This window comes from Saccostrea echinata, unplaced genomic scaffold (genome assembly GCF_033153115.1).
Source record: "Saccostrea echinata isolate AGI-Se365-2 ecotype Australia unplaced genomic scaffold, CSIRO_AGI_Sech_v1 ptg000056l, whole genome shotgun sequence".
Classification (NCBI taxonomy): domain Eukaryota; kingdom Metazoa; phylum Mollusca; class Bivalvia; order Ostreida; family Ostreidae; genus Saccostrea; species Saccostrea echinata.
This window is the reverse complement of record NW_026889805.1, coordinates 12,048,274-12,075,718: the sequence shown is the minus strand read 5'-3', so window position 1 is coordinate 12,075,718 and position 27,445 is coordinate 12,048,274. Positions and strand designations below refer to the sequence as shown.

The 27,445-nt window shown below is 33.2% G+C and overlaps 1 protein-coding gene across 1 annotated transcript; it reads right to left on the bottom strand.

Annotated features, from left to right (window-relative positions):
• Window positions 1–6,868: 6,868 nt before the first annotated feature.
• LOC133173754 (lysosomal Pro-X carboxypeptidase-like) lies at window positions 6,869–27,376 on the bottom strand. Its single transcript, XM_061308777.1, has 14 exons — window positions 27,219–27,376; window positions 26,488–26,628; window positions 26,178–26,279; window positions 25,610–25,791; window positions 24,495–24,652; window positions 24,025–24,197; window positions 23,654–23,815; window positions 23,163–23,350; window positions 22,616–22,784; window positions 19,871–19,941; window positions 16,528–16,655; window positions 12,061–12,264; window positions 11,386–11,451; window positions 6,869–7,742 (listed from the first exon to the last, which is right to left on the bottom strand). Exons 1-14 carry the CDS (start codon window positions 27,372–27,374, stop codon window positions 7,552–7,554), a joined length of 2,091 nt encoding a protein of 696 aa, XP_061164761.1. The 5' UTR covers window positions 27,375–27,376; the 3' UTR covers window positions 6,869–7,551.
• Between the last annotated feature and the right edge of the window lie 69 nt (window positions 27,377–27,445).

Here is a 27,445-nt window from a genome sequence, read left to right as displayed (position 1 = left end):
CATTTTCAGCTTCTTCTCTGGAACCAGCAAACCAATTTCAACCAATTTTGGCATATAGCATCTATGGGTAAAGGGGAACAAAAATTGTGAAATTCGTGGCCCCTGCCCCCCTGGGGCCTGAGGGATGGGGCCAAAACCATCAAAATTAATGCAATCTTTAAAAATCTTCTTCTTTACTCCTGGACATTAAGCAGTCAAACTGTTGGCATGATTGTAATAAGCATTGAGCCCTCTACCAAAATTGTGAAATTCATGGCCCCAGGGTCAAGGGTTATGGTGCTAGGGCGGGGCTATATAGATCATACAGTGAAAATGCATTATTTCTTTGAAAATCTTCTTCTCTACTCCTTGGATTTATTGAAACAAATTGAATACATAGTTATGATAAGCAAGGATGACTCTACCAAAATTGTGAATTTCATGACCCCAGGATCAGGGGTTCTGGTGCTAGGGTGGGGCTATATAGATCATATAGTGAAAGTGCATTATTTCTTTGAAAATCTTCTTCTCTACTCCTGGGTATTATTGAAACAAATTGAATACATAGTAATGATAAGCAAGGATGACTCTACCAAAATTGTCAAATTCATGACCCGAGGATCAGGGGTTCTGGTGCTAGGGCGGGGCTATATAGATCATATAGTGAAAATGCATTAATGCTTTGAAAATCTTCTATTCTCCTGGGTATTATTTAAACAAATACATGGTTATGATAAGCAAGGATGCCTCTTCCAAAACTGTGAATTTCATGGCCCCTGGATCAGAGGTTCTGATGAAAGGGCGGGGTTTATTATATAGTGAAAATGCATTAATGCTTTAAAAATCTTCTCTGCACCTGGGCATATCAGAGGCAAAAAGAGTAAAAGGAAGGGTATTTTTACCAGATTTTTGAACATCAGGACCATTTGGTCAAGTGTTCTGGTCCAGGCCAGGAATTTTTATTCTACTGAGAGGAGTTATTCCCATTTGCCATTTAATCACTATAAATAATGTACTTGAAAGGTTAATAGAATAAGTGAATTATGCAAGAATTTTTATTGTATAATACAAAAAGTACTTTCATAGTTTTAATGATCAGGTAGACTTGTAAGTAATAGATAAATAAAAATGAGACAAAAATATCTTGTCTTATTAAATGCTCATCAAAGACCAAGAGAGGCCAATGTAAGAGATTTCAACAAGGAATTAAAAGAGTGCAGAAGCACTGATAGTTTGTTTATATACTGTCTGGTGAGAGTGATAAATGGGGGACAGATTAGAACCTAATTTATGAATTGTTAATGAATACTAGACTAATCATTTTGATAATCCTGATCATCCTATTTTTCTTCCTTTTGGGCAACAAAGCTTCACCTTTCAGTTCATTTTAAACTCTATGGATCCTCTAAATTGTTGTATTATACTCAGGTGACCGTTAAGGCCCTTGGGCCTCTTGTTTAAAAAGGAAGACTTTTTTCATTTTCAATTAATGATTGGACCGTCACGATAGCTCAGTCGGTAGAGCGCTCGCTCCGTGATCGGAAGGTTGTGTGTTCGAATCACGGCAACGACTGGCCTAAGTCGATAACAAATAGGTAGAACCTGTCCCTTCGCCAAGCGCTCGGCACTTTGAAGTGAGAGTTGCGGGTCCTTCGGATGAGACCTTACCGAGGCCCCGTGTCACGAGAAAGAACCCTCACTGCTCAATGGCCCTGAATGCTGAGTAATAAATATGAAGCCTTAACCGGTATATGGTGACGTCTCTACATGAGTGAAAAATTCTCGAACGGGACGTGAAACAACATACAATCAATCAATCAGTAAAGATAGGTCTTCTTTTTAATTTTTGAAATTGCTTTATGATTTTTATCTTTATTTGCCATTAGAAATTTGCCATAATTTTATTTTTAAGCTTAACCTGTTCACAGTTTTCTATTTTATTCATACTTCGCAAGTAGTAAATTTCCTGGTTCAAGTACAGAAGCCCGCCCTTTTTCCAGCTCCGCATACTTTTTCAGTTCATATAGTTTTCATTGTAGAGCCGAAAAGGGATACAGCAGCTGATAGAAATCAAGCAAAAAGATCGGATAATGAAGGATTGCTTATTTTTCATGGTAAATTATTACCATTGTTATTATTATATTTGTGATTTGGAACTTTGTAATTTTGTATTGGGACGGATCTTACTTGCAGCTAGATTTCAGATATTTTCTGTGAAAAATGCCTGTTTTAAATATGGAAAGCAGCCGAACAGATGCTAGAGAAAAACTGTGTTATCATCTTGCGTTATGGAGTCATGTGAATGTACAGAAAATACAAGTTACAGGAACTGTGTCTAGACGAAAGAAAAAAAGTCATCCATAGTCAAAAGAGAATCTTCAAGAATTTAACATTACAGGAGAGGCGAATCATTGCGATAGTTAAAGAAAAGGATTGTAAAAGCGCATGCAATGGGGAAGAACCCCCCCCCCCCCAAAAAAAGGTTGACAATTGCCATGTTTCTAACCAAGAGTATATCCAAGTCCTACCAAATATTATTTGTAAATTATGTTCTGAATTAGTGAAAAAAAAATCACCTTTAAAATACATTTTGTTGTAACTTACACAATATCACATCGTAACAATTTTATTTGTGTGAGAAACCATGAGAGTTTTAAAATTACGCAGAGCTGAGCATCAGACTTGCGAGAAATAAAAAAAAATCTGAGAGATAGATATTAACCTTACTGTAACAATCACTATTTTACTTGTACATATTATTTGTATTTCCCGCGTTTTGTCCCTATGCCCCATCTACCCATAAGCCCTTGCAAAATAGCTTGGCCGACCAGAACAAATGAGGCCTGGTCTTTCCCGGCAGAGAAGCGTAGCTGCAGACACGTTTCTACAATTGAAGCAGCTAGTGTACATGCAAATAGCTGCCATACAATCAGTATCTTGGCTTTGGCATGGAGACAGGTCCGTGGTAAGTATTTACTTATAATATTATTAATATTCGTTATGTATATAGTTTTTTTAAGTAAATTTATTACTGAATACGTATTCGTTCTTATTTCTGAACTTGGCCAGCTCTCACAATTTTACCTGTTGTTCAGTCAGGTGTGACGGTTAGCGAGAGTGTTCGAATGGCTTTTGTATTGTATCGATAGAGTTTAAAGGTGTTATTGTACGCAGTTTTCTTGTATTCAGATTTGTTACATTATGTGAAATATTTTGTCCATTTAAATTTTGGTTTAAATGTCTGGGCGGAAGTGAATGACCGGAAGTCGAAAGTAAGGTGCGCCATGTTGGCAATAATTTGTTTTGACTTATGTTAACTGGTAACCATTATAATTTATACCTATTGATTGATTTATTTATTTATGAGAATGAATTGCCAAACATAGTAGTGTTGCCAAACATTATTTAGTGAAACATGTGACTTAAAAATATTCGTCATTGTAGCGTCAAGGACACTGGTATGACCTGTGCTGAATACATGCACTGAGGGGATCCTCGAAACACAGCGAAAGGTTCCAGGACTAAGGCCCGGAAGGATGCTGTGTGTGGAACAAGATTCACTGGGGGTGGACAGATACAGATAAGTCAATCCACGTAACATTGTATTAGCTCGTTATACGAACACTGACGAAATGGCAAACCTAATGATTTCATTCCTGCATCGAGGATGAGGATGATGATGTTGACGAAGATGATGTTGATGATTATGACAAGGATAATCATTGATCTGTGAACATGTTTGGCAATGATACTTTGAGTGAAATCTATACCCGGGGTTAATTGGTTAATTGTCTGATTATTGGTTACCAATTGCTATTATTTTTTTTTTTGTTTAATAGTGTGGAAGAGTGTGTGGATCAGAGTGTGGTTGTCTGTTTGAAATCTTCTTTATTATTATTATTATTATTTTTTTTTTTTGTAAATAAATTTATTAAAATTTAGTTGAATTTGTGTGATTTTTTGGAGATAGCCAGCTTGACCACGTGACACTTACTACATGTTTGCGATTGTGTGTGATTTCTCTATAGCCAAAACCTTAAAGGGTAACTAGAGATAAAATTCTCAGAAAATGGTCCTGTCTAATGTATTATGTGACAGTATCTAAATATAAGGATAGTCGTATCCAAATATATACCTGGTGTTTCCTTTACGCCTCCAGAACTCACAAGATACTGGGGATCACGTCTTGTGTCGATTGGATCTGAAAAAGATTGGGATCTTTCGTACAAAAGGTTGACAAAGGGTGACTTCCTTAGATTGATATATAACTTTTTCAACCCCCCCCCCCCCCCGAGAAAGATATTCAGTGACAGGCTATTTAATACTACTAGTATTTTATACTCTAGTCAAATTCTCCTTAATAAATGATAGAAATACAAATCTCCGAGGCAAAGAGGAAAGAGGATACTTCACATTGGAAGAAAAAGGTTTTTAGGACCATAGGTAGGTTGATGTCTTAATTCCCTTTACCACTTTCAAAACATTTACTTATATCATCTTTTACCACGTACTAGGAACACAGTGTGAATCCGTCCCTACCCACGCGCCGCAAGCCTTTGGATTGGGAACGGGTAAGCACTGAAGAACGTCACTTCCGTTTAGAGTGTAACCTTTGTCGCATTTAATAGTCACATTTTGATACAGGTTGAAATTGTTTCCCACGATGTAGCCATGCGCAGGTGGAGTTGGGACGCCACAACATGCTTGAAGTTTCATTATGATTTATTAACATATTTCACTCATGTTCAAAATTTATGGAATTTATTTCCTGAACAATCAGTCAGAAGACTTTAATTATTAAAATAGAGGTGAATCTTACTTTTTTCGCATTTGGATATTCCTCGAATATGATCCCATATTGCCACATGGTGAAAAGGGTCCGGAACACCTAAACAGGTTATTTCCCCTGATCCGACTAAGTAACATCCGGGGTCACATTGTAAGTGCCATGTCTGTCCCATCTCATGGCCCGTGCCCGTGTAGTGACCACAGTGGACAGTGGGTAGATCGCCACATTTTATGTCTGAATAAGCCAATTTAGAATTATTTCAGATCCAGGAATAAGCTTTTGAAAGAAACTTACATGTTCTTTGGTTTTTTAAATTTCCCCACACAAATATAAAATACTTTAAACAACTCATGTATATTTATTACGTTCCATACGATATAACAGTTGAAGACAGAAGTCAAATTGTTTTACCACATTGTATTAACATCTAGATATTAAACTTCAAAGTTAAGAGTGAACTGATAACGAAACCACAACCAAGTAGGTAAACATTGCCACAAGACTGAACCAAAGGGACATAAATAAATCTTTATGCTTTAACATTACATGGGATTTTTCTGGTTTGTCTGTGTGAATGGGTGTGTGTGTGGGGGGGGGGGGGGGATAGGTTTGTTGATCTAGCTTTTTTGTTTGTTTAGGGTTGTTTGATTGTTTTCGTTTCTTTTTTTCTTTGGATTTGTTTTGTACGGAAGCCGGTTGGTGCCAGGTAGAAAAAATATTTTATCTGGTGGCCGCCACATAAATAACTGGCGACCGCCAGAAACTTATCTGGCGGCCGCCAGATAACTTATCTGGCTGCCGCCAGAAAGTTTTCTGGCGGCCGCCATATAATTTTCTGGCGGTCGTCAGATAATTATCTTTTTATCTTAATTATATTTTTATCTGGCGGCCGCCAGTTATTTATGTGGCGGCCGCCAGATAAAATATTTTCTACCTGACACTTACCGGCTTCCGTAGTTTTGCTTTTAGTTACGATGTAAATTATCAATATTTTTGTATTTTTATTGGTTATCTATATTTAGAGACCTGTAAAAAATATATTGTATATTTTTAAGCAGATCGATTTCTATGGTTTATAAGATTCGTGAGGTTGGTCACTGTTTGTTTTCTTCACCTTTGCGACCTGGACTCATCTATAAATTGTTATAGTATGTGTTGCATACTTTTTCCAGATAAACACTTTTCATCAGAATGAGATTGCAGCATGGTGTGTAAAGTCGCCTGTAATTTATTTTAAAAAATTTCCTTCTGATGATTTGTTTATCCATTTTGATTTGATTTTGAAGTTTGATTTAATAAGATACAGAAAATCGCAACTATAAGTCACTATAAGGTGGATTCAGGTTTAAAAATCCAATCAATGTCAAACAATACAGATACAGATTCTATAAATAAACACACCATAAATATCAGTGACAAATATTAGACAATTTGGCAGCATTTTCAATTTTTTTTCCCTCTTCAAATCTGTTTTATTTCATCTATACTGATTCTAAATCTCTAAATTTCTTTCTTCTGCTTTTTATTTGTTTATTTGTCGAATGATAACCATTTTCCTCAGTACATATTGCATGTGACTTTACACGAGTATCACTGACAAAGTAATACTCATACAGTATACATCAATCCTTGAAACTATACTGTTTTGAAAAAATAGTTGATTGATTCAATAGTCAAATACACAGTTTATTCTATACTAGTAATTGCACACAACTAAACCAGATGCTGGAGATGCATATTACCTGAGAGAGTTTTACTTCCGTAGCAGTACTTCAGGCTTCAAGATCATAAACTGAGAACAGGCCTGAAGGCCATAAACTGAGAACAGGCCTGAAGGCCATAAACTGAGAACAGGCCTGAAGGCCATAAACTGAGGACAGACTTGAGTCAAATGATTTTGAATATCTTGAGTTCTATTCAACATACATGCATAAATATTTGCAAGTTTGTAAAATATACAAATTTATACATAAGTAGAAAATTTTATTTCATTATCAAAAGTAAAAAAAAATTATATTGATTTGAATTTTTGACTAAAAGTTGTTCTCAGTTTATGGCTTTAGGGCCAGATCAAACACAAACAAACTAAAAACAACAAACTGGTGAAAAAATGTAACACCCTCAGTTTTAGGTGTCGATATTTATTTCATAAGTTACATAACAAAGGCTTCAACAACATAAACTATGAACAACAAAATAAGTCCACAAAGTGGAAGTCATTTACTGACCATTCGCTGTGTTTTGTCGTCTGCTAATCAGGTGCAAGAAGACAACAGGAAATGCCAGGAAAGAGGTCGTGCGCTTGCGTGAATGTCGAACAACTTTTACAATCGAGGAATTAACAAACCCATATATATCGTACAATCGTTTCAAAATTAACGTATGTATACCTCCTTACTATTTGTAATCTTGTAGCAAATTCTACTTCAAATTACAATTCAAAACTAATATCAAATGCATTGCTAGTATTGCCTCACCCAGTATAAGAAATTTTGGAGGTTTTTTTTGTAATAAGATAAGTCATTGTATATATTTCTAATGAAAATAGGAAAAAATGGACAAGTTAAAATAAGCTTTTCTGTATATTAATTTAGGAAATTCAAAAGGAAAATCTCACATCTTATCAGAAAGTTTGTTTTTAAAAATGTGTCTTCCTCAATTTTATGAAAATCGTCATACTTAATGCAGTTGTGAACCCCAGTTGAGGGTATTGTATAAATCGTCCAATTTTCAAATGAAAAAGTACAGTGAGAGAGAACATTTTAATAATCCAGATCGCCGTTTCAGTTTTTACATTTATCTTCGCACTCCTCCAGAGTTTTGAAATTGTTGTCATTTCGCTGACATCCGCCATAAATGAACTTTTCGCACTCCTTGTTCTTGACATTGTAGTAGTATCGTTCCATCCTTGCCTTACAGGGGCCTGTTTTCTTCGGTTGTAAACAGACGCTGTCTTCCGATTCGGTTTCCAATACTTCCAAAAAAAAAGAAGTAATCATTTTAATCAATCTTGCTTTTATCATAGGCACTCCCCACTTTAATTGTTAAAAAATGTATATCTACTATAGTAGATATATATTTTTTAACAATTAAGCTGGGGAGTGCCTATGGCTTTTATTCTAAATATTAAAAAACATGAAAAATAAATTCAAATTGTTCAAACAGAAGCAAAGAAAATGACCGTTCTAAGTTTTAAATTACAGAAATACCTTTTCTTAGATAGAAATATAGCCAAGTGATTTACAGAAGAGAAATATTTAAGGTGCTTTTTATTTCACCATTTCTTTTTAATTTCCAAAACTGATTTTCAGCAACAACAATAGATACAAATGGACAATAGGATGAAGCATGAAGCGCTTTAATTTTTCAGAAATGTTTTTAATGTTCTAACCATGTTATGAAGAAAAATTTGACATCGTGTCTAGAAAGAGCAATGATTTTTTTTATCACAACATAAAATTAAAAATATAAGAGGTATACACAGTGTACATTTATACGAAAATAATATTCAGTATCATACATATTCAAATTCATATTAGAAAACATAATGAAGCACTGCTTTTTATGGGGGAATATTACTTTGTTATCTGTACTTGTACACAAAAATGCATTCATCAGCAAGGTTTTATCTTTCTTTAAAATATTTTTGTTGCAGAAAAATACTGAAAATCTACATATGGTACAAAATAAATTACTTAAGTTTTAAAATTGTCTATAAAAAGGTAGAAATATTCCAATTTGTAAGAGTTAAATGAAATAGGCACAAGTGTTTTAGGTCAAATGTTATTTTACTTACAAAAGAAAAAATATCAATGTTTGCATGTATTTATACTATAGTATATGGGTTTTGAATGAATTAACTACAATGGTCTTCTGGGTACTTGTTCTCTCTCTTACCAGAGGGTTGTTCCACCTTAAACGGTGCTCTACCTACATATATCTTCTGGTATTAGAAGAGTTTACCACTCGGGACAACACGCAAAATGTTAAAAAATCGTATATAAAGCAAGAATTTTGGATTTCTTAACGTTCCTTATAAGGAAGCGTAATCTAACAGTCTTTGTGATAACGCTTAGACCATTATAGTGCTTGTAAAGGTTCTATAGTCATAAAATATTAATTTGTAATATTCTCTTCTTTCCGGGCACTATTTCATCATCTTATCAGTGAGAGTTACATTGTGAATCTTCGGCAACAATGTTTTGTTTAAGCTCATTTGAACAAAAGTCTGGTATTTAACCTTTCACATTCATGACTACTTTCACTGTACACACACCAGGTCTTTTGTATGACTTTTGGCTCATACTCATGACACTGTAGTGTGACATGGACAATAACATTCATACATTAAAATTTATTGCCTGCAAGTGTTACAAATTTATACATGTAACTTGCACAAGTTATGTACAAGAATCTGTTTCCTTCACTCTACGCAAACATGACTATTAAGACCGCGGAACTGGCAAAATTGGAAATATACAGCTTACGTCATTTCCATCTGTTACAGTCAAAACATTTAATGATAGACAATGAAATGGGCGGGTACAATTCGGCACGGACGTCCGAGAAAACATTGGATTGAAATTCTAGTTTGAAATTCATTTTCAATCCACCTGAGCTGTTTTCAAACGCAGAGTTGAAATTCATTTTCAATCCACCTGAGCTGTTTTCAAACGCAGAGTGTGAATGTATGATCCAAAAGACAAATAATTTCAATTCCCAAATACATGTTGTTTGAACTTCATATTTATCATTCTTTATATGAGGTTTTAGCCTATAATTTTAAGGACACGTTAAAGTCATAGAAGACAGATATTATTTCTTCAGGGGATGGCTATTTATATGATTCTAGAAAGGGGGGGGGTTTAAAAATTGTCGAGTCAGATCATGCCTTCATATTACAAAATATATTTATTTCTAGGATGACAAGAGGTATTTTCTTTAGTTTTGTCTTCACTGAAAAATGTTTGACACTCATGAAAAGGGAGGGGTTGTCCAAACTAAAAAAAAAAAAAGCTTTCTTTTTTATATCGTTCAGCCCCCTCCACCCCCCCCCCCCACCCCCGTCCAACCCCCAACTCCCAACACATGCTTGCACACACCTAACAGAAATCAATATGTGTCCCTTTACATTTTTTAAAAAACATTGGTCAGAAAATCTGATTTATATAACTTCAAAATATACAGAAATTGAAATTTTTTGTCTTCTGGGTCAATCAGTAACTCATTGCCTTCTAGAGTAGTTGAGGTGGATTGAAAATGATTTTCAAACTAGAATTTCAATCCTATGTTTTCTCAGACGTCCGTGCCGAATTCTACCCGCCCATTCCATTGTCTATCATTAAATGTTTTGATTGTAACAGATGGAAATGACGTAAGCTGCGTATTTCCAATTTTGCTCGCGGACTTAGCTACTTGCAACGCTCTCTGAGGGGCTCAGAATTTGACGATCAGTCGTGTTGATACAGCATATAACTTATTTATCCTCTTCCTAGCTCTCTTTAGATCACTAGATCTTTTAATAATCTATACAAAGCCTTACATTTTTTGTCTATAAAGTCGGAGAATTACCGGTTACTCTATATTTTTTCTTGTTTATTGTCTTCTTGTAAGATGAGGGAATGTACATGTACCAGCTGCTACTGAAAGCAGCTTCTTTAATAAAATACTACTCACTCCACCAGAGGTGTTTCGCGAATATAAGCGATATATTATATAATAAGCCATAATCCTTCTTATTCTTAATAACAAAGCAAATACCAAAGACATTCATTTAGGTTTCGTTAAACATGTAAATTTAGTTTTGAATGGTTTAAATCGGGTTTCTATATAATTGCATACTTGTAAATCCAACTGAAATTTCTGTTTTGCTTAAAACAATTGCTATTTTTGAGTATTCGTGCTTCCAAAAAAGTTTAAATACACATGTACTTTATATTCAGATTTTATGCGACATGTTTCTTTTGGCCTAGATTTAGCTATATAGTGTACGTTGCTGATTTAACACTTTAAACATCTATACATCTTTTTGTGTCCTGAATATGAATTTTGTGCCAGCTCTTCCTCTTCCTTAACATAGTTCATGTACGAGTCTCTGCTGTATGAGAGATTACTCAAAAATGATTGTTTCCTTTATATAAATTGTTCATCTTCAACAAAGGCTTGTCTTAGATTCTCCATTTTGATTTTTAAATTTGCTTTAATATCATTTTTTTTAAAATCTTTCTTTAACTTTAGGAATTTGTCATCATTATAGTAAAATTTCATCTTTTGTAAGCAGTGGGTCATTTTTCTTTTTCTATTTCGTTCAGATTTAGACAAGCTAGTTGAAACAGGATATCCTGATTCAAGAACAAAAAGCCAGAGTTTCTTTTCCATTTGATCAATAGTTTAATCCGGATAAAAGAACTTAGATCATAATACAAGAAATAAAAATAATTTTCTAAGAGATAAATGTTAACTATTATTCAATTCTAGCAAAAATACAATTTCTTTAAAAGATTTTTTTTCTTGACTTTATGCCGAAATGGTAATTGTCAATAATTAAAGGAGTTAAATTCTTAGAAAACGGCCATATGACAGTATCTAAATATAATGATAGTCGTATTTAAATATACCTGGTGTTTCCTTTACGCCTCCAGAACTCACAAGATACTGGGGATCATGTCTTGTGTCGATTGGATCTGAAAAAGATTGGGATCTTTCTTATATAGGGTTGACAAAGGATTACTTCCTCACACCGAATATTATAACTTTTTCACTTTTTTCAAGAACAAAAATATTCAAAGGCAGTTTGCTTCAATACAGTTTTATACACTAGCTAAATTGATATCTAATAGAGGATGGGAATTCCCTGAGGCATGCAGAGAGGATGCTACCTACTGAAGAAGGGAGAGAGAGTTTTCAGGATATATATAAATAATTTTATTCGTTTTCACATCCTTATATGTTTCCCTATCGTGTACCACGTACTAGGAACGCAATATGAATCAGTCCACTGGGTAACGTATACCCACATGCCACAAGCCTTAGGATTGGGAACGGGTAAGCACTGGAGAACGTCACTTCCGTTTAGAGTGTAACCTTTGTCGCATTTAACTGTCACATTTTGATACAGGTGAAAGTTGGTTCCAACAATGTAACCATGCGCAGGTGGAGTTGGGACGCCACAACATGCTTGAAGTGTCATTATGATCGATTAACATATTTCACTCATGTTCACAATTTTTATATATTCTTAACAACCAGTCAGAAGACTTTAAATATTGAAATTAAACAGAAATAAATTTTACTTTTCTCGCATTTGGACATTCCTTGCATATGATCCCATATTGCCACATGGTGAAAGGGGTCCGGAACACCTAAACAGGTTATTTCCCCTGATCCGACTAAGTAACATCCGGGGTCACATTGTAAGTGCCATGTCTGTCCCATCTCATGGCCAGTGCCCGTGTAGTGACCGCAATGGACAGTGGGTAGATCGCCACATTTTATGTCTGAATAAGCCAATTTTAGAGTTATTTCAGATACAATGACAAGCTGCGGTTTTCGTTTTAAATTTCCAATCAAAATAAAACCCCGGCCAACTCATGTAGATTTACGCCGTTTCAGACGATAGAAGATAGAAATCTCATTGATTTATTAACATCTTAATATTACACTAATAAGTTCATATAGTAAATTGATAGCGAAACTAAAAACATGAGGGTAAACATTGGCTCACGATTAAAATGTTTACAACCTTTAAAAAATCAAAGGGCTATATCTTTAAATTACTTGTATATATTACATGCAAGTTTGTATTTTTTTTCTTCTTCTTTTTTACTTTTGTTTGTTTGTTTGTATTTGTTTTAACTACAATGTAAACATCAATGTATTTTTTTTTATCAGTTATCTATATCAAATGACCTGTAAGAAGTATTGTAATGTTAATTGAGATTCAGTAGTAATGACTCAGTTTCCAAAACTCAAGTGAAAGTTCAACGTATTTCCTTTACACTTCTATACAGTGAGGCATATAAAAAAATCAAACTGAACAAAACAGAAAGACATTCGATAAAAGTGCCAGGGTTTATTAAGTTAGTTAAATACCTTACAGTAACTCGGAAAACATTGAAGATGTTTTTCATAGTCAAAAAGACGACACTTAAAATTACAGGACATCAAGTGCTAAAGTACATATTTTCTGAGCTTTAAAATTTAATAGTGGGAATATCAGATCATAATTGAGATTCAATTTACATAATTTGAACATAAAACTTTGTGAAATGATTCTGAAATGAGAAATATCCCTTAAAGTTCATAGAGACCCCCGTGTTTTATGTAAATTCTTGAAATTACAGGTGTGAGAAGGGGAAAATACCGGGAGTCTGTAATGCATAGAACCTCTGTTTTGTTTCGACATTCACTAACTTTACATAAAGATATTTTTCTGACAAAATTATTCCCTTCTCTTGTAAGATCAGTCACGTGTTTCACTTTGCAAATGCTTATCATAAATGTAAACAACAATGAAATTTATTTATTTAATTTTTAGTTATTCATTCCGGAATTTTTTGATCCAGTCAATAACTATTTTAATTTCATTAATACCTTCATTTTCAATAAATTTTGAAAATTCAGCATTTGATCTTTAAAATTTCTTTAAAAAAATTACCTACCTACCAATATATCTCCCGACCCAATTCTTTTTTTTTAATCCTGAGTACGAACAATCATTATTTTTACGATGGTCTATGTATATTTAAAATTATTAGCCAATTACACATGCACTTTAATTTTTGAAGTTCGCTTGCCTCATGGTCCCCTAAATTGAGATGAATTCGTAAAGATAGTTCACATGTCTTAGTTTTAATCTTCCACAACTTCACATTGCCTTAAAGTATTAACCATGTATTTAAATTGTCGTCATTCACACAGTAATACACACATGCATAAATAAAATTTTAAATGGCATAATAGTTTCCTCATAAATAATTTCAATCTGACAAGATCTAGGGTAATCACACTTAAGAGATGTTACAGGTTGAGAAATTTGTTAATTCGATACGAGATCAGTGTAAATCTCGGCAATGATTGCGGATCATCGGTACCGCGATGCCAGACTTTGGGTGAGACGATCTTTTTTATCGCGACAGTTGGGTACCTGGTACCGCGGCCGAGACTCTTTAAGACAGGAGATCATTTCGCTGAACAAACAAAATATTAGCTTTCAGGTTCAATCTGTTTATTTATCTACAAGAAACAATAACTGAGTCAGTGATCACTTGTTACAATGCAGCGTGCAAGGGGCACGAACGGCTAGTGCAAACACTCGGTGATAAGGACGGGGGAACTCGATCTACACCCCGCCATTACTCTCTGTCAGAGATTCCAATTAAGCATTCTCACCCACTGAACAGGGTCACTTGAACTAAAGCTGGAGAATCTTGAATGTGTTTTTTAAACAAGATTTCAAAGACCTGAAGTGATCGTTTACAATGATAAATATAATATTTATAAAACTGTGCATAAACATTTTCAGGTGATAAATTCATTCTACTAAAAAAAACCCCAAAATTTCTTGGATTATAAATCTTGTGGTAACATTCCTCAAATCTGCATTTTAACAGCAAGCACAATTTAGATTCCCTCCGATGCATTTATACCCAACAAATTTCATTCCATGAAAGGACTGCCTGGGGTTTTCTTTAGAAACTGGGGACCTCGGAGATAGCATGTTCTGTCCGCTTGTCCAAATTAAGCACATAAATCGCATTAATCCATTATCCCGTCACCGTCTCTCTAATACAAGTGCTGTATGTTACTTTGTCGTAAAGCAAATTATGTGTTTAAAGAATTTCTTGAAGTGTGAGAAGTTTAAATAATTGATGAAAGGGAATACCACCCATATGTCAAAGAAATCAATCACATTTACCTTCCTATTAAGATTTGAAAATAGCCATATCTTGGGGAGTTTATTATCGTTTTAGTGGTATATTAAAAGTTTTTTATATATATTAGTTCAGTCGAAAAAACAAATTTCAATAAATTTCAAATGTTTTCTTATCGGTAAATTTGGCGTTAATGACCATTGTGAACCTATTGATCGAAAACATAAGATTTCAAAGTAAAATTGCATGAAAATTACTATTCTACTTATCTTATTTAATTTATTTAGTATATGTTTTTCAATGGATTAAATTTGGCGAATGTCATAGATCATATATATATTGTTTTGAAAACAAAACATTCTATAATTTTTGGTCTTAAGCTTCGGGACAGTATCCTAAATATGTCAAGAATTTTTTGTCCACCTATCTCGATTTAATCGTGCTTATGGTACAATGACAGCAGCTAGCGTGAGAAAGAGACATCTGGTGTGATAAGCTTATTAAGGACTAAATGCGGCATTTTTTTCAATCTGGTCAAAAACAAAATACTCATGCTGGGGTCCCTTCAACTCCCTCCACCCCATTATACCTACAAACGTGTGACCAAAAGAAAAAATTAACAAAGCTATAAAACAAATAAAAAATACCTTTTAATTAAGAGTAATGATATTTTAAGAATAATTAAAGAGGGACATATGAATCCATCGAAGATTTTATTTTTCTGAATAACGAAGTCCGCAAGGGTTATTCGTGACAATGGATTGGCAATTCGATACCCGTCCTGTCGCAAATAGAGACAGCGAACTCCAGGCACGGCTTCACATCGTCAGTGCCCAAAACCCGGCATGACCCAGCACTTCTCAGGTCTGCAACTACAATACATCCGAGTGCCATCCAAAAACTCACCTCCTTTTAACTTATTTATTTTGACATTTAATGGGAAAGAATTAGCAACAGAATACTGGCGGAAAAATAAGAGATGTCTCAAATGGTCGCCTGTGAATTGACAATACTGTAGTTAATTAACGTGCTTTCTATTTTTCCCCCTTTGTCTACTTTTACATGTATTGAATGATAGATCGAAGTCCTTAAGAATAATGACTAAGCAGTATTTTAGCAGTGAAATAAATGCATAGCAAGGAATGAAATGCACGAAGCTGGTAAAATTTCATATCTATAACCTGCGTACGATTTGAGATACCCGTTGACCCAGTGTGTCGAGTCGCTATCAGTAGCTCAGAAGATTAACGTGCAGTACGAATGTCTCCGACTTACACCGCTATATATTCTGATATTGAGCAAATAATTAGTGCATTCACACCGCTAGAAAGTTTACATTTGTGAAAACGTGACGTATATTTACTAATATTTTGATTTTTCCCCTTAAATATTTAAGACAATCTCTTGTTGTCAGTTCACTGAAGAATTACGCCAGTTCTATTTAAATCAGTCAAGACGTTATCATTTTTTTTTTTTTTTATCAATTACACAAGTCTTTACACCGAAATTTATTATGGAAAACTTGCATAACAATTTTCAAATAGAATGCGTTTTGACAATTTATTGATACATCTTTTCAATGGAATTCATTTAATTTACAAATTTTTATATCATTCAAATAACTGTAAACTTCAATTTAATAATTATACTCAATACTTTCATTCACTTTAATTAATCTTTTTTTTTTTTAAATTTTAAATCTAATAATCCTTATATCTTTTTATGCACATCTTTCATCTATCAAAAATAAATAAATATTGCTTTGCCGCATTTCTTTGAATGGGAATGCGATTTCAAACGATTTTCTTCTGTTTAAGGATAAAGAAAAATTAACACCCCCCCTCTTTTAGTGAATGTAACAGCCAGCGTTATACTTATTATAATTACCAAATTCATCCTCCTCTTCGTCTGCATGTCTTATTCTGGCTTCACTCGGTTCCCTCACCGGCTCCTTCAGCTTTAAAATGTCTTGTTTAAGTGGCTGAGATAATTTTTTTGTTTCAAAAGCGATGGTCCTTGAAATTAAACATAAAGTAAACACAAGTAGAAATCTGGTTAACTCCATTTTGCCTTTAAAGTTCGAAATGTGATAAGAGAATCTCCCCTCTATCTCTCTTTCAAGTCACATGATCTATTGCTTTAAATAGGAAAGGCTTTCCTCGGTAGATGGCGCATTCATAATAGGGGGTTGGGAATTCTTCCACTTCCGGTATTGCGTGTCACCGGTTTATACACAGAAAACATGTAAGTAGAGTTATTGTGTGTATTTTGTGAAGTGCTTGTATATTAAAGGGATAATTATCAAGTCAATCATAATTTCTTACTTGTATTTGCAGGTCAAAGGTTACGTTCAAGATAATTCTGACTTCGGATCCAAAATTACCATACAAAGTGTGAGTGGACATCTTGATCAGTTAACAGCTGTTCATTACTCTTTTAGAAACATGAAGAAACTTTATAGTGTTATAAATAATAATAGAATTTTCTGTCAACTATCTCAGTTTGACAAATGTTGGTTAAAAAATAGAAATCGGGGAAGTGATAGCTGTTACCATTCATTTTTTTTTCCTTTTCTGTCCAGTCCTCTTTCCATTTTTGACATTATAATCTTCTTTTTTTTTCATAGTCACACACACACACACAGACATACACACACTAAAAGCATATAGTGCAATATGCAACCTTTCCTATTTAAGTATACATAGCAATTTGCTTCTCTTTTTTATTCTTGCATTCTGGTTCCATCATGAAATTTATGTTCAAAGTTTTCGATTGCAGCTTTCATGCTGAATTTACAGAACAATCCCCATGTTTTTAATTTAAATTTTTGTGAAGAATTTTACTTCCCGGGAAGAGTTTTGGCTTTGTTTATATGAAGGGTAGACTAGACAGGGTCACACATGGTAAAAATCATCCTTGTTATAAGTATGCCAGTTATGCTTAAGATAGGAATCTTTGTTCCTTCACCTTAATACTCTCCCCCCTACCATTTGCCTTAATTCTTGTTTGCCATGAATTAGTACCTCTCCCAGAGCGCAATTTTTTCTAAAGTCATACTATATAATAAAGTGGCAGATTTACTTTGGATTTAGGGAGTGCCAATTTTGTTGTTATTGTTTTTTTTTTTTTTTGGGGGGGGGGGGGTTGTCAAATTTGCAAAAATGTAATACCTGTAATAAAAACACAGTGTATAATTGATAGGTACATTGACTGCTGTGTTATACCTGCATGGTTTATCTTTAAACAATCAGAAACATCACCTGTGACAATGTTAAAACACTTGGGTTTAATAAAGTCAGGATTGGAGATAAGGGCTAAATTGAATATATCAAATTATCAACATAAACACAAATTGCTTGACTACATTTTTTTTTCTAAAAGGGCTTATTTATGTATAGATATGTATTTTTTCTTTAGTTTATTGGAATCAGTAGAATTACCATCATGATTTAATTTAAAAGAATAAATTTCATTTGCATGATTCTGCCATACATTTTGTGCCACAAATAAGTACCAATATGAATTACTGTGAGGAACACATTACTGCTACATTGCAAGAAATCACAACTCCTTAGCTCTACTTTTCACCTCAATCAACTTTCAAAAAACTGAAATACATTATTTATATTTTTATCCCAACTGTTCCTTTATTTCTTTCCAATACATAGAAATTGGCAAGTGGTCTAGCATCCCCCCCCCCCCATTTAGCTTAAAGTAGTGTCATCTGACTGCAGTTTTACTCTGTCTTTGTTATAGTTCCTGTTGTAAACTTAGAATTTTTTCAAAAGAATCTTGAAGACATATCAAAATGAATGATGTAAAAACCATTGTATGTGTTCTGAAGACGGAAGCAAATTCTTCATTCTAACTAAAGTCACGTATGTTTATTTCAAACAGATTAATTTCCTTGAAAATTTTAATGATAAATAAGTACCAGTGAAAAAAAAATCAATCCTAAGTCCAGTTTTAAAGCAAAATATTTTGCAATTGATTTTTGAACTTTTGAAAGTAAACACATTAGTAAGTTAATGTTACTATTAGTAAGTTAATGTTAAATTCCAATTAATATTTTGAGGGATAGTTTTGACACTTTTACAATTTCCATGTCCTCCTCTTAAAAACTCCGTACAATAAAACAGGTACCAGAGATCTTATGGTTCCAGCACTATTACACATTTAAGTGGGTTTTCACTATTTCTATTGAAGTCACCATATTCAATACAAGTATAATTAACTCTACGGTAACCTTATTTAACACGCCCCACTTTTGGAATAAATATACAGATCTTAGACAATGCATTCTGTAAACAAAGCCCAAGTGCTACACCCTTTCTGAAATTGGATGGTTTAAGTTGTGAATGGAATATTTATGTTACAAGCCAGTCTATAGACTACTTGATGAAATTTATATTTCCTTTCATCTCAGGTTAAGTGTACCTGAACAAACCCCATTCACTGCAGTGCTGAAGTTCGCAGCAGAAGAGGTAGGCTCTATACCAGTTATGCCAAGGTTTCGGGTTTTTATGAAGTATCGGAGAAAAATCATTGACATTTATTTTGCCAGGGAAAAGAAGATAGCAGTAACTAAAACCTCACATATTTGAAATGCAGTTTTTATTACCAGAAAATATTTTTTAATTAAGTGTGTCATATTTGAATTCCATAGCTTTAATATGTAATATGACACTTTTTGCAGAAGATGTTATTCCAAACAAAAGCCTTTTTGCATTTCACACATTTTTTCATAAGACAGTAAATGCAGATTTTATTATTTTTTTTATCCTTACATTTTTTTAGTGAGAAATAATGGTAATATCTGCATATTTTACACATATTTCACATATAAAGTTCATTGTCTTGTGATAAATATGGAATTTAAATTTATAGCAATTATCCTATATCAAGTAAATAATAATATTCCATACAAATTCCTCAGAAATGTTAGAAATAAAGCACAAAGTAATTCTCATTACAGTCACATTACTACACACTCCTGAACTCTGGAAATTTATTTTTTTAAATACTTCTAATATTTTATGTATATTAGTTTTAATATTTGATATATTTGATATATTTGATATTCAGTGCAGATATTCTTGCTGCAGATGCATTGAAATATTTTCAATTTAATTTGAGTAATTATTTATTAAAGTGCTGTTAATATTTTCAATTTGAATTTGAGTAATTATATATATTTAAAAGTATTGTTAATGTTTTCAGTTTAAGGTACCTCCTGCCACTAGTGCCATCATTACTAATGATGGAATAGGAATCAACCCAGCCCAAAGTGCAGGTAAGTGTCTTATTGTCCAAAATTATAAAGAGCCAGTTATTTTTAACGTATTGACCAAGATTTAAAACAATTTGCTCAAAAAGACCAGTCCTATATAAAGTTATGGATTTATATGTAATTTTCTTTGCTATCGTTTTGTTCTATGATCATTTTACACAGATTTAGCCTACCATTATATAAAAAGGTGAAAAGCAGAAATCACTATTATTCATTTTGAAGATTTTTTTTAAATTTAGCTTTACATATCAAATTCTGCTGTACTATGAAAATTAAACATTTATTCTCAGTGTACTTGTACTTAGTATTCATTCTGTTATTCTTTATTTTGCAGGAAATGTTTTCTTAAAACATGGATCTGAATTGCGTTTAATACCCAGGGACAGAGTAGGAAGTCAAACCTGAATTAAAGTCTAGTCTAGGTCATTTATTTAAATGCATCACCTTCGTTTTGTTTACATGACAATATGCCATCAAATATTCCAGTAGTAATTATACCATAAAAAATTCCAGTAGAAAGTTCACTCATCAAACTTGTTTATTCTCTGGATTTTATTTATTCTGACTTTCCATTATGAACTTTCTTTGAAAGATATGACAAAACTGTGTTCAACTGGTTTTATATGATATTATTATGCCTAGTTGATCTTGACTGGTTAGTGAACAATATCTGTATTATATCTGTAGAAAAACAAACATTTATATGTGAAATTTTAAATAATAGCAATATATTTTATTGATATAAAAAAAAACTTTATCTCTTATCAGATACTGTAAATGTCTTTAACGTGTTCAATATACGCGATTTTATATCTTGGTACATTTCATGATGGTTTTAATTTTGCGGACACTAAATGCCTCATTAAAATAATAAGGTATTTGTATTTAAAAAATTTGGAAAACAAAAGAAATCGTGAATTGTTTATATTTTAGGAAACTAACTTTAAACATCTGTTGTTATTGGCCTGGCCGTGTTTGTAAATGATTATCAATTCCTAAGAATTTTATTGATAATGAATAGTTTTTCTTGTGTATGCGATGTACTTGTATTTGATATACAATGTATAAATTCTACATAGATATTTTGATAATATTCACGAAGGCTTAATGTTTGCGGAAAATTCTTTGATTGTGAACACAGTAAAATTAAAACCATCGCAATGTACATGTATTCCACTTTTACAATAAGTATTTTAACTTTAGTTTGACTAATTTCACTTTGCTACATATTGCATTTGTTAGAACACTATCTACAAAATGCTTTTGAAGTAACATTTTTATGAAGCATAATTAGTGATATTTTTTTAAAAATGTGTTTAAAAATATTTGATACATAATTTTGAAATTTGCAAGAACTGATGAAATAAATCATAAAAAAAGAATGGTTTCTTGTTGGACTTCTCTCTCTAATGGGAAATTTTTTAGATTACCAGTACAGGCCAAGATTATTTTGAAATAATGTCACTAACCTGTTATAATCGTGCCATTCATTGTCACCTGCATATCAAATATGTTAGGTCAGAATCTGTGTCAAAGGCAAATAGTGTATATTTTCATGGAAAATTCAAACAGGTCATTTTTGCAATTTGAGGGCCAGCATTTTTGTCTCCGAGAAACATCCCATGTACTGTTATTGAGTTTCACAATCAAGTGATCAAGGCTTTGGCAATAAAGGGACCTAACTATAAATTGAATTGAACTACATACTGCATGGCTCAAATGTAACAAACATCAGGTTGAAGTAGCATAGTAAATATTTACTAAATGTAATATGATGTTTCTCTTTTCTGTGTTATCAAGCAGTCCAAGTATGTAATACACACCTTCTATAAATCCTCTAAATTTCATTGGCAAATGGTTATACACACTTTACACTTTATACACACTTTAAGTCCAAACTCAAAGGATTCTTCAATGGAGAGCACGTTTATTCAGAGCTCAAAATAAGATGTTTTATCACTAGGATCGAGATACCAGGGATTATGTGAAAATTCTGTCAATGTTTTTCAGCACACAACACTGTTCCAACAGATACGGAAAATTCTCTCTTTATGTGGATTACAAAGCCAAAGCAAAGTATGAAGTCTGAATATATTAAATTATCGAACTGACTAATTTTCTTCCAGTATACATGTATATTTGGCCCTATTGGCAGTTTTTCTTCCTGAAGCTGTTCCCAATGTACTTTAAAATCACAAAGAACTCATACTGTAGTATAAAAATTGAATTTAATAAAGATAAAATGAAATAAAAAAATCTGCAGCAAAAATATTGTCTCTGATTTATGAAGTTTATGTATACACAAATCGCAGTACATCACTTTGAAGTAGATAAAATGTATACATTCCATGAATTATGTATAGATTTATGGAATGTTCACAGTATAACAAGCAGTAATGAAGAATTTAAATAATGTTTTTCTTCAATACAGTATGGTTTAAATTACTAGTACAAAAATTCCTTTAAAAATGCTTTTCTAAAACGTTCTTGAAATGCACTGTTTCATAATACAGGTATAGTTCAATATTGTAAAGACTAGAGATTTATAATAACAAAATAATTTAATCTTTCCTTGTAATGTCCTCCACTTAAATATTTAAGCATGGTATTATGCAAATTTATTGGAAGATCAAAGGTGGATAACTCTCTTGTTTTGCTCTGTTAAGGTGATTTGATCCAGCTGGCTATGTACTTTTTTTCCATGTTTCGAGCCGAGATAACGTCTGGTGTATCAGCTTTGTTTGAACCTCTCAGATCGAGATGATGAGCCCCGTTAGGGATCACTATGGCAACAACGGAATCTGACTGAGATTTTAGAACTCCTCCTGAGGACCAAGGATCCAACAAACCATTGCTAAAATAAACAGTTCATAATCATTTTAGAAGGCAATTTGTCCACTACTTTAAAATAAAGTTCCAACAAAGGTTTAAAAGCTGTCCATGAAACTACTTTTAACACTGTTACTTTTGTTTACTTTTTCATTATTATTAAGTTATCCCAAAAACGAACGAAGCAAACTTTTAACAAAGAATTTTCAGCCATAACATTCTGCTTTGAATACATTAAAATGACTTACTTGATTAATGAAATAAACTGTATAAATGTTTTTCATGCAACCTTATCAAAGTTACTCAAGAAAATACCATGACAAAGGGTTGTAAGCAAGAACTACAGGTTTATTTATCACTTTAAATACTATAAACATAAATATTGTATTGATTGGTTACTGACCTAAATATGATGTTGGATGTGGAAGACAAGTTTTTGCCCCAGTATTGTGTTTCTAACCAGTTAATGTCTGGCTTAACTTTCCAGTTTTTGACACAACCCTTTGTGTAGGCATTGAAGTCCCAGGCAGATTTCTCAAACATGTCTGTCTTACCATTGGAGCAACTAGGTGCCACCATTTCTGTGCAAGACTACAATTTTAGATTTTAACAAGTAGTAATTTAGTATAATGCTTTCATAACTAAAAACATGAACATGGATGCTCAAGAGTCGATCTGGTCATTTCTTCCATTTAAAAAAGACTTTAAAGAACTTGACCAAAACTGAAATTAATGGTTGCAAATACATCCAAATTTTGTACACACAGCTTCCTAGAGATCATCTAACAAAGAATATCTTCAACAAATATTTTATTTCAATATGTAACAATTATGTTATTAATTGGTGAAAATATAAGGCAAAAGTACAATTTGACTACAATGTAATACATGTACCTGGTAGTCCCAACCTGAGGTTCCAAGATTCGGTGTGGCTTGACCTGTGATATCAAAACAGGGTGTGGTCCCTGTATAGTTAAAGTAAACATTCATTGCCTTCACTGCCCCCCTGATCAAATTGTCCCCACTCAGTGGAGTAGACATGGGATGGCAGGCTGCCTGAAAGTTTATTTAAAGAACTATTTTAAGTAAAGATATTTTCACCCAAACACCTAATTTATAAAGACAGAACACTTTTTTTTTTGCTGTCTGCAAAAGGGAGACAACTTGTTATAAATATTACAGGGAGACAACTTGATACATGTATTAAAGAGACTTCTCTAACTTACAAGACATAAAGACAATAAATGTATATAATAGATATATACCATGACAGGCCAGGCTGGTAGAGGAGCCAGAAAGCTGGATGGATAAGGATAATCCACCATGGCCAGATAGACAAGGGCAGACTGTATCCAGCCCTTCAGAGCACCCACTTCCTCTACACTCTTCAGAGGTTTACAGAGGTGGAACATTTCTGTTAGTTTTGAGAGACCTGCAGCAAAATTAATACAAATAATCATTGTTTATGAGTACTACAGACATATCAAAACTGGTATACATACATATTAACTTACATTTCCAGTAACACTTAAGTTCAAACTCTTTTATGTCAATATAAATTAAAAAAAGAAAAACATGACTACTGAAATTTCAATGACTTGTCAACAAATGATACATGTATGTTGATCCCCTACATACCAAGTCAATGAAGAGAGTAAGTGTTGTGTTTTTTATAATCATGCATATTTTTTTTTTGAAATACACACATTTACTTGATATTATGAATTAAATATACTTTGTGAAGCTGAGGTGTCAAGTGTTTTCCATAATGCTCTGAAGTTATCTACGCAGGCTTGAGAGGATTTCCTGAAGGTCTCAGTGACAGTGTAATCAAAGGCGTCACAGTCAGCATCTGCCAAGAAAGTCCAGATAGGGGCCGACGCAGCTAAAGACCTATAAAACAAGGGAATACTAGTACATGCTATATTCAGGGTTGTCCCTAAGAATTAAAATAGATGGGGATATCAGTCTTCGCCAAATCTTTTTTTCAGTACATGCCCTTCGGGCAGGTTTAACCACTTATTATGCTAGCCCGAACAAATATTTACATGCCCAGAATTTTATCAAGTAATTTTATCAAGTAATTTTATTCTCATTTGCCTTTTCATGCCAAGGAAATGATCCAAAATCCATTTCTATCGATCTATTGTCTCGCCATTAATATTGTTTTCAACCTGTACACTTTTTGTGTCTCCTTTGCAAAAGAGTTCCTTGGAAATCGTGATAGAATAAACTATCGCTAAAATTTTATTAGGTGCTCCACTTTAGATGAAAAATCAGACTTTTAAGTACATTTAATGTTATTGGTACTATTTGATTTGATAATACGTAGGCTTAGGCCACAGAATTTACATGCCCTTCGGGCTTGTAAGTATGCAATTTCTACATGCCCACTTCCAATTTTACCAGGTCCCGGGCTTCGGACTCCCGGGATTTTTCGAAGACTGGGATATTAAGAGGGTAGAAGGGGATCTGGGGTTCCTCTGCTAACAGGGGATCGAGGAGGGATACCAAAGTAACCGGGAGATTATGTCATTATAGGCGGGGAAATTCCCCGGCTCCCAGGTCTTTGAGACAACCCTGTAAATTATATCACATTCAGCATCTGCCAAGAAAGTCCATATAGGGGCTGATGCAGCTAAAGACCTTTAAAACAAGGAATGCTAGTACATGTATATAATAATGAAATCACAGTCAGCACCTGCCACAAAAGTCCATATACTGGTAGGACCAGAGGTGGCTAAAGATCAATCACACAAGGGCATACATCACTGTTTTTTTATATTATTTTATGTCAGTGGAATGCTCTTGAAATGAAATTGTTCTCCTTTCAAAAATTAATTTTCCTACCCCTGAACAACATTTGGATATTTCATTCTAAACCATGCTGCTAGCATCCCTCCATATGAGCCACCAAATGCTATGACTTTGCTGCTCGCAGACCCTGGTATAGTAGACTTCAGGTGTCGGATGAGAACAGCGTAATCTGCCAGGGCCTGCTCTGATGTCAGATAGTTCATTTTGGCTGGATCCTGAAAAAAAATCAATATTCTTTTATGCTGCTATAAATATTGAACATAAATAGCAGCAACTTTTTAGTAACAGGAATTCTATAATAAATTGTTATTACTAAACACTTTCATTTATTATCTATAAAATGTTTTCAACATATATTTAGAACAACTAATCTTGCTACTTGAATACAATGAAGATAAATCAGATAAAATCAGAAGAATTTTGCTATATAAACTGATATGTGTATTGGTATTAGTGATTAAACAAATTAATATACAGCAAGACACATTAACAGATAAAACACAAATATCAAAACAAAAACAAAAAAAAAAAGATGGTAATTGAAGACTTCAGGAATTTCTTTGCCTTGCTAAGGGATGCACATTCTTCATACATATTATACCTCAAAAGCAGACTTTCCATAAGGAACAGATGCACCATAATATCTGTGCTCAGCAAATATGATCATGGCTTTAAATTCTGGTGCAATATCCCACATGAAGCCCTGAAAAATGCATGAAATGTAAAATCACCAAAGGATGTGTAAAATCTTGAAATACTGACATTTTTCTTTTTAAAAGGCATCAACTACAGATGCAGAAAATCATTAAAACAAAATATTCTTTCTGTTCCTGGCATAATGTAGAGATCAGATGTTAGGTTTATCATTTCTGCTTCTACTTCAAACTCAGCAATAAACATGATAAACCTACTGTATTATTGCAGAACAATGTAATGTCTCCCTCATTCCCCGTGTAGAAGAAAATTGGTCCTCCATTTTTGTTCCAGAACTGGTCTGCTATGAGGTATCTTTGCTTGTACGTGTCTTTGTTTACAAAACCAAAGTGATCAACCTATAACAAGAAAATTTTCATTGTGCAAAGATATAACTGCAAATTAATACATGCCTGAAGTGCTAAACAGTTCAACATCCCAAATCAATTGATGAATAAATGAACTTAAATCAACATTACCTGATTAATGTGGCATTCGGGACCCCAGTTTTCCTATTCTACAGTCATTTCTTATTATATTTTACTTAATCATTAGTTATATCAAGCATATTTTATATTTAACAAGTACAAAAAGCATACAAACAAAAAACAAAAAAACAAAAACAAAAAAAACCCAAACAAACAAAACAAAAAAATTAAGCTACTAGCCGAGTGTCTGAAATTCCATCAAATCTGAGAATTGGAAAAAAAAAACCAAACAAACAAAACAAAAAAATTAAGCTACTAGCCGAGTGTCTGAAATTCCATCAAATTTGAGAATTGGAAGGTAACAAACCATTTTTCTGTTCATCCATATTTTCTAATGCTTCTGTATAAATAAATAAATTCAAAACTTAAAGAAAAACAACTGAACATTATGTGAACTAGCATAGAGAGCTGTTGAGTATGTTGAGGAAGCTTCAGACATGCAATTTAAGCTTAACATTTACCTTTTGTGTGAAATACTCTGTTTTGTAATTATAGTCCACTTCGTATGATTTAAAAATCTCCTTCTGAATGTTTTTCGACTTTATAAGTATACAGCTGACAACAGATGCACAATAAATTAGAACAGCAACAGAACTTAGTTTGATGTATGCCGCCATTGCCTGATCATGTGATGCAACTACGAAATCATGTGATATATTTTTAATGGAATACATTTTCCCGAAGTTTC

Bases quoted from the DNA above. Each gene is read 5' to 3' on its own strand.
- LOC133173754 (XM_061308777.1), bottom strand. From the start codon at position 27,374: ATGGCGGCATACATCAAACTAAGTTCTGTTGCTGTTCTAATTTATTGT. The intron at 26,280-26,487 runs GTAGGTTTATCA...TGCATTTTTCAG, and splicing joins CATTGTTCTGCAATAATACA to GGCTTCATGTGGGATATTGC. The intron at 11,452-12,060 runs GTAAAATTTATT...AATCTTTTTCAG, and splicing joins AATGTCCAAATGCGAGAAAA to ATCCAATCGACACAAGACAT.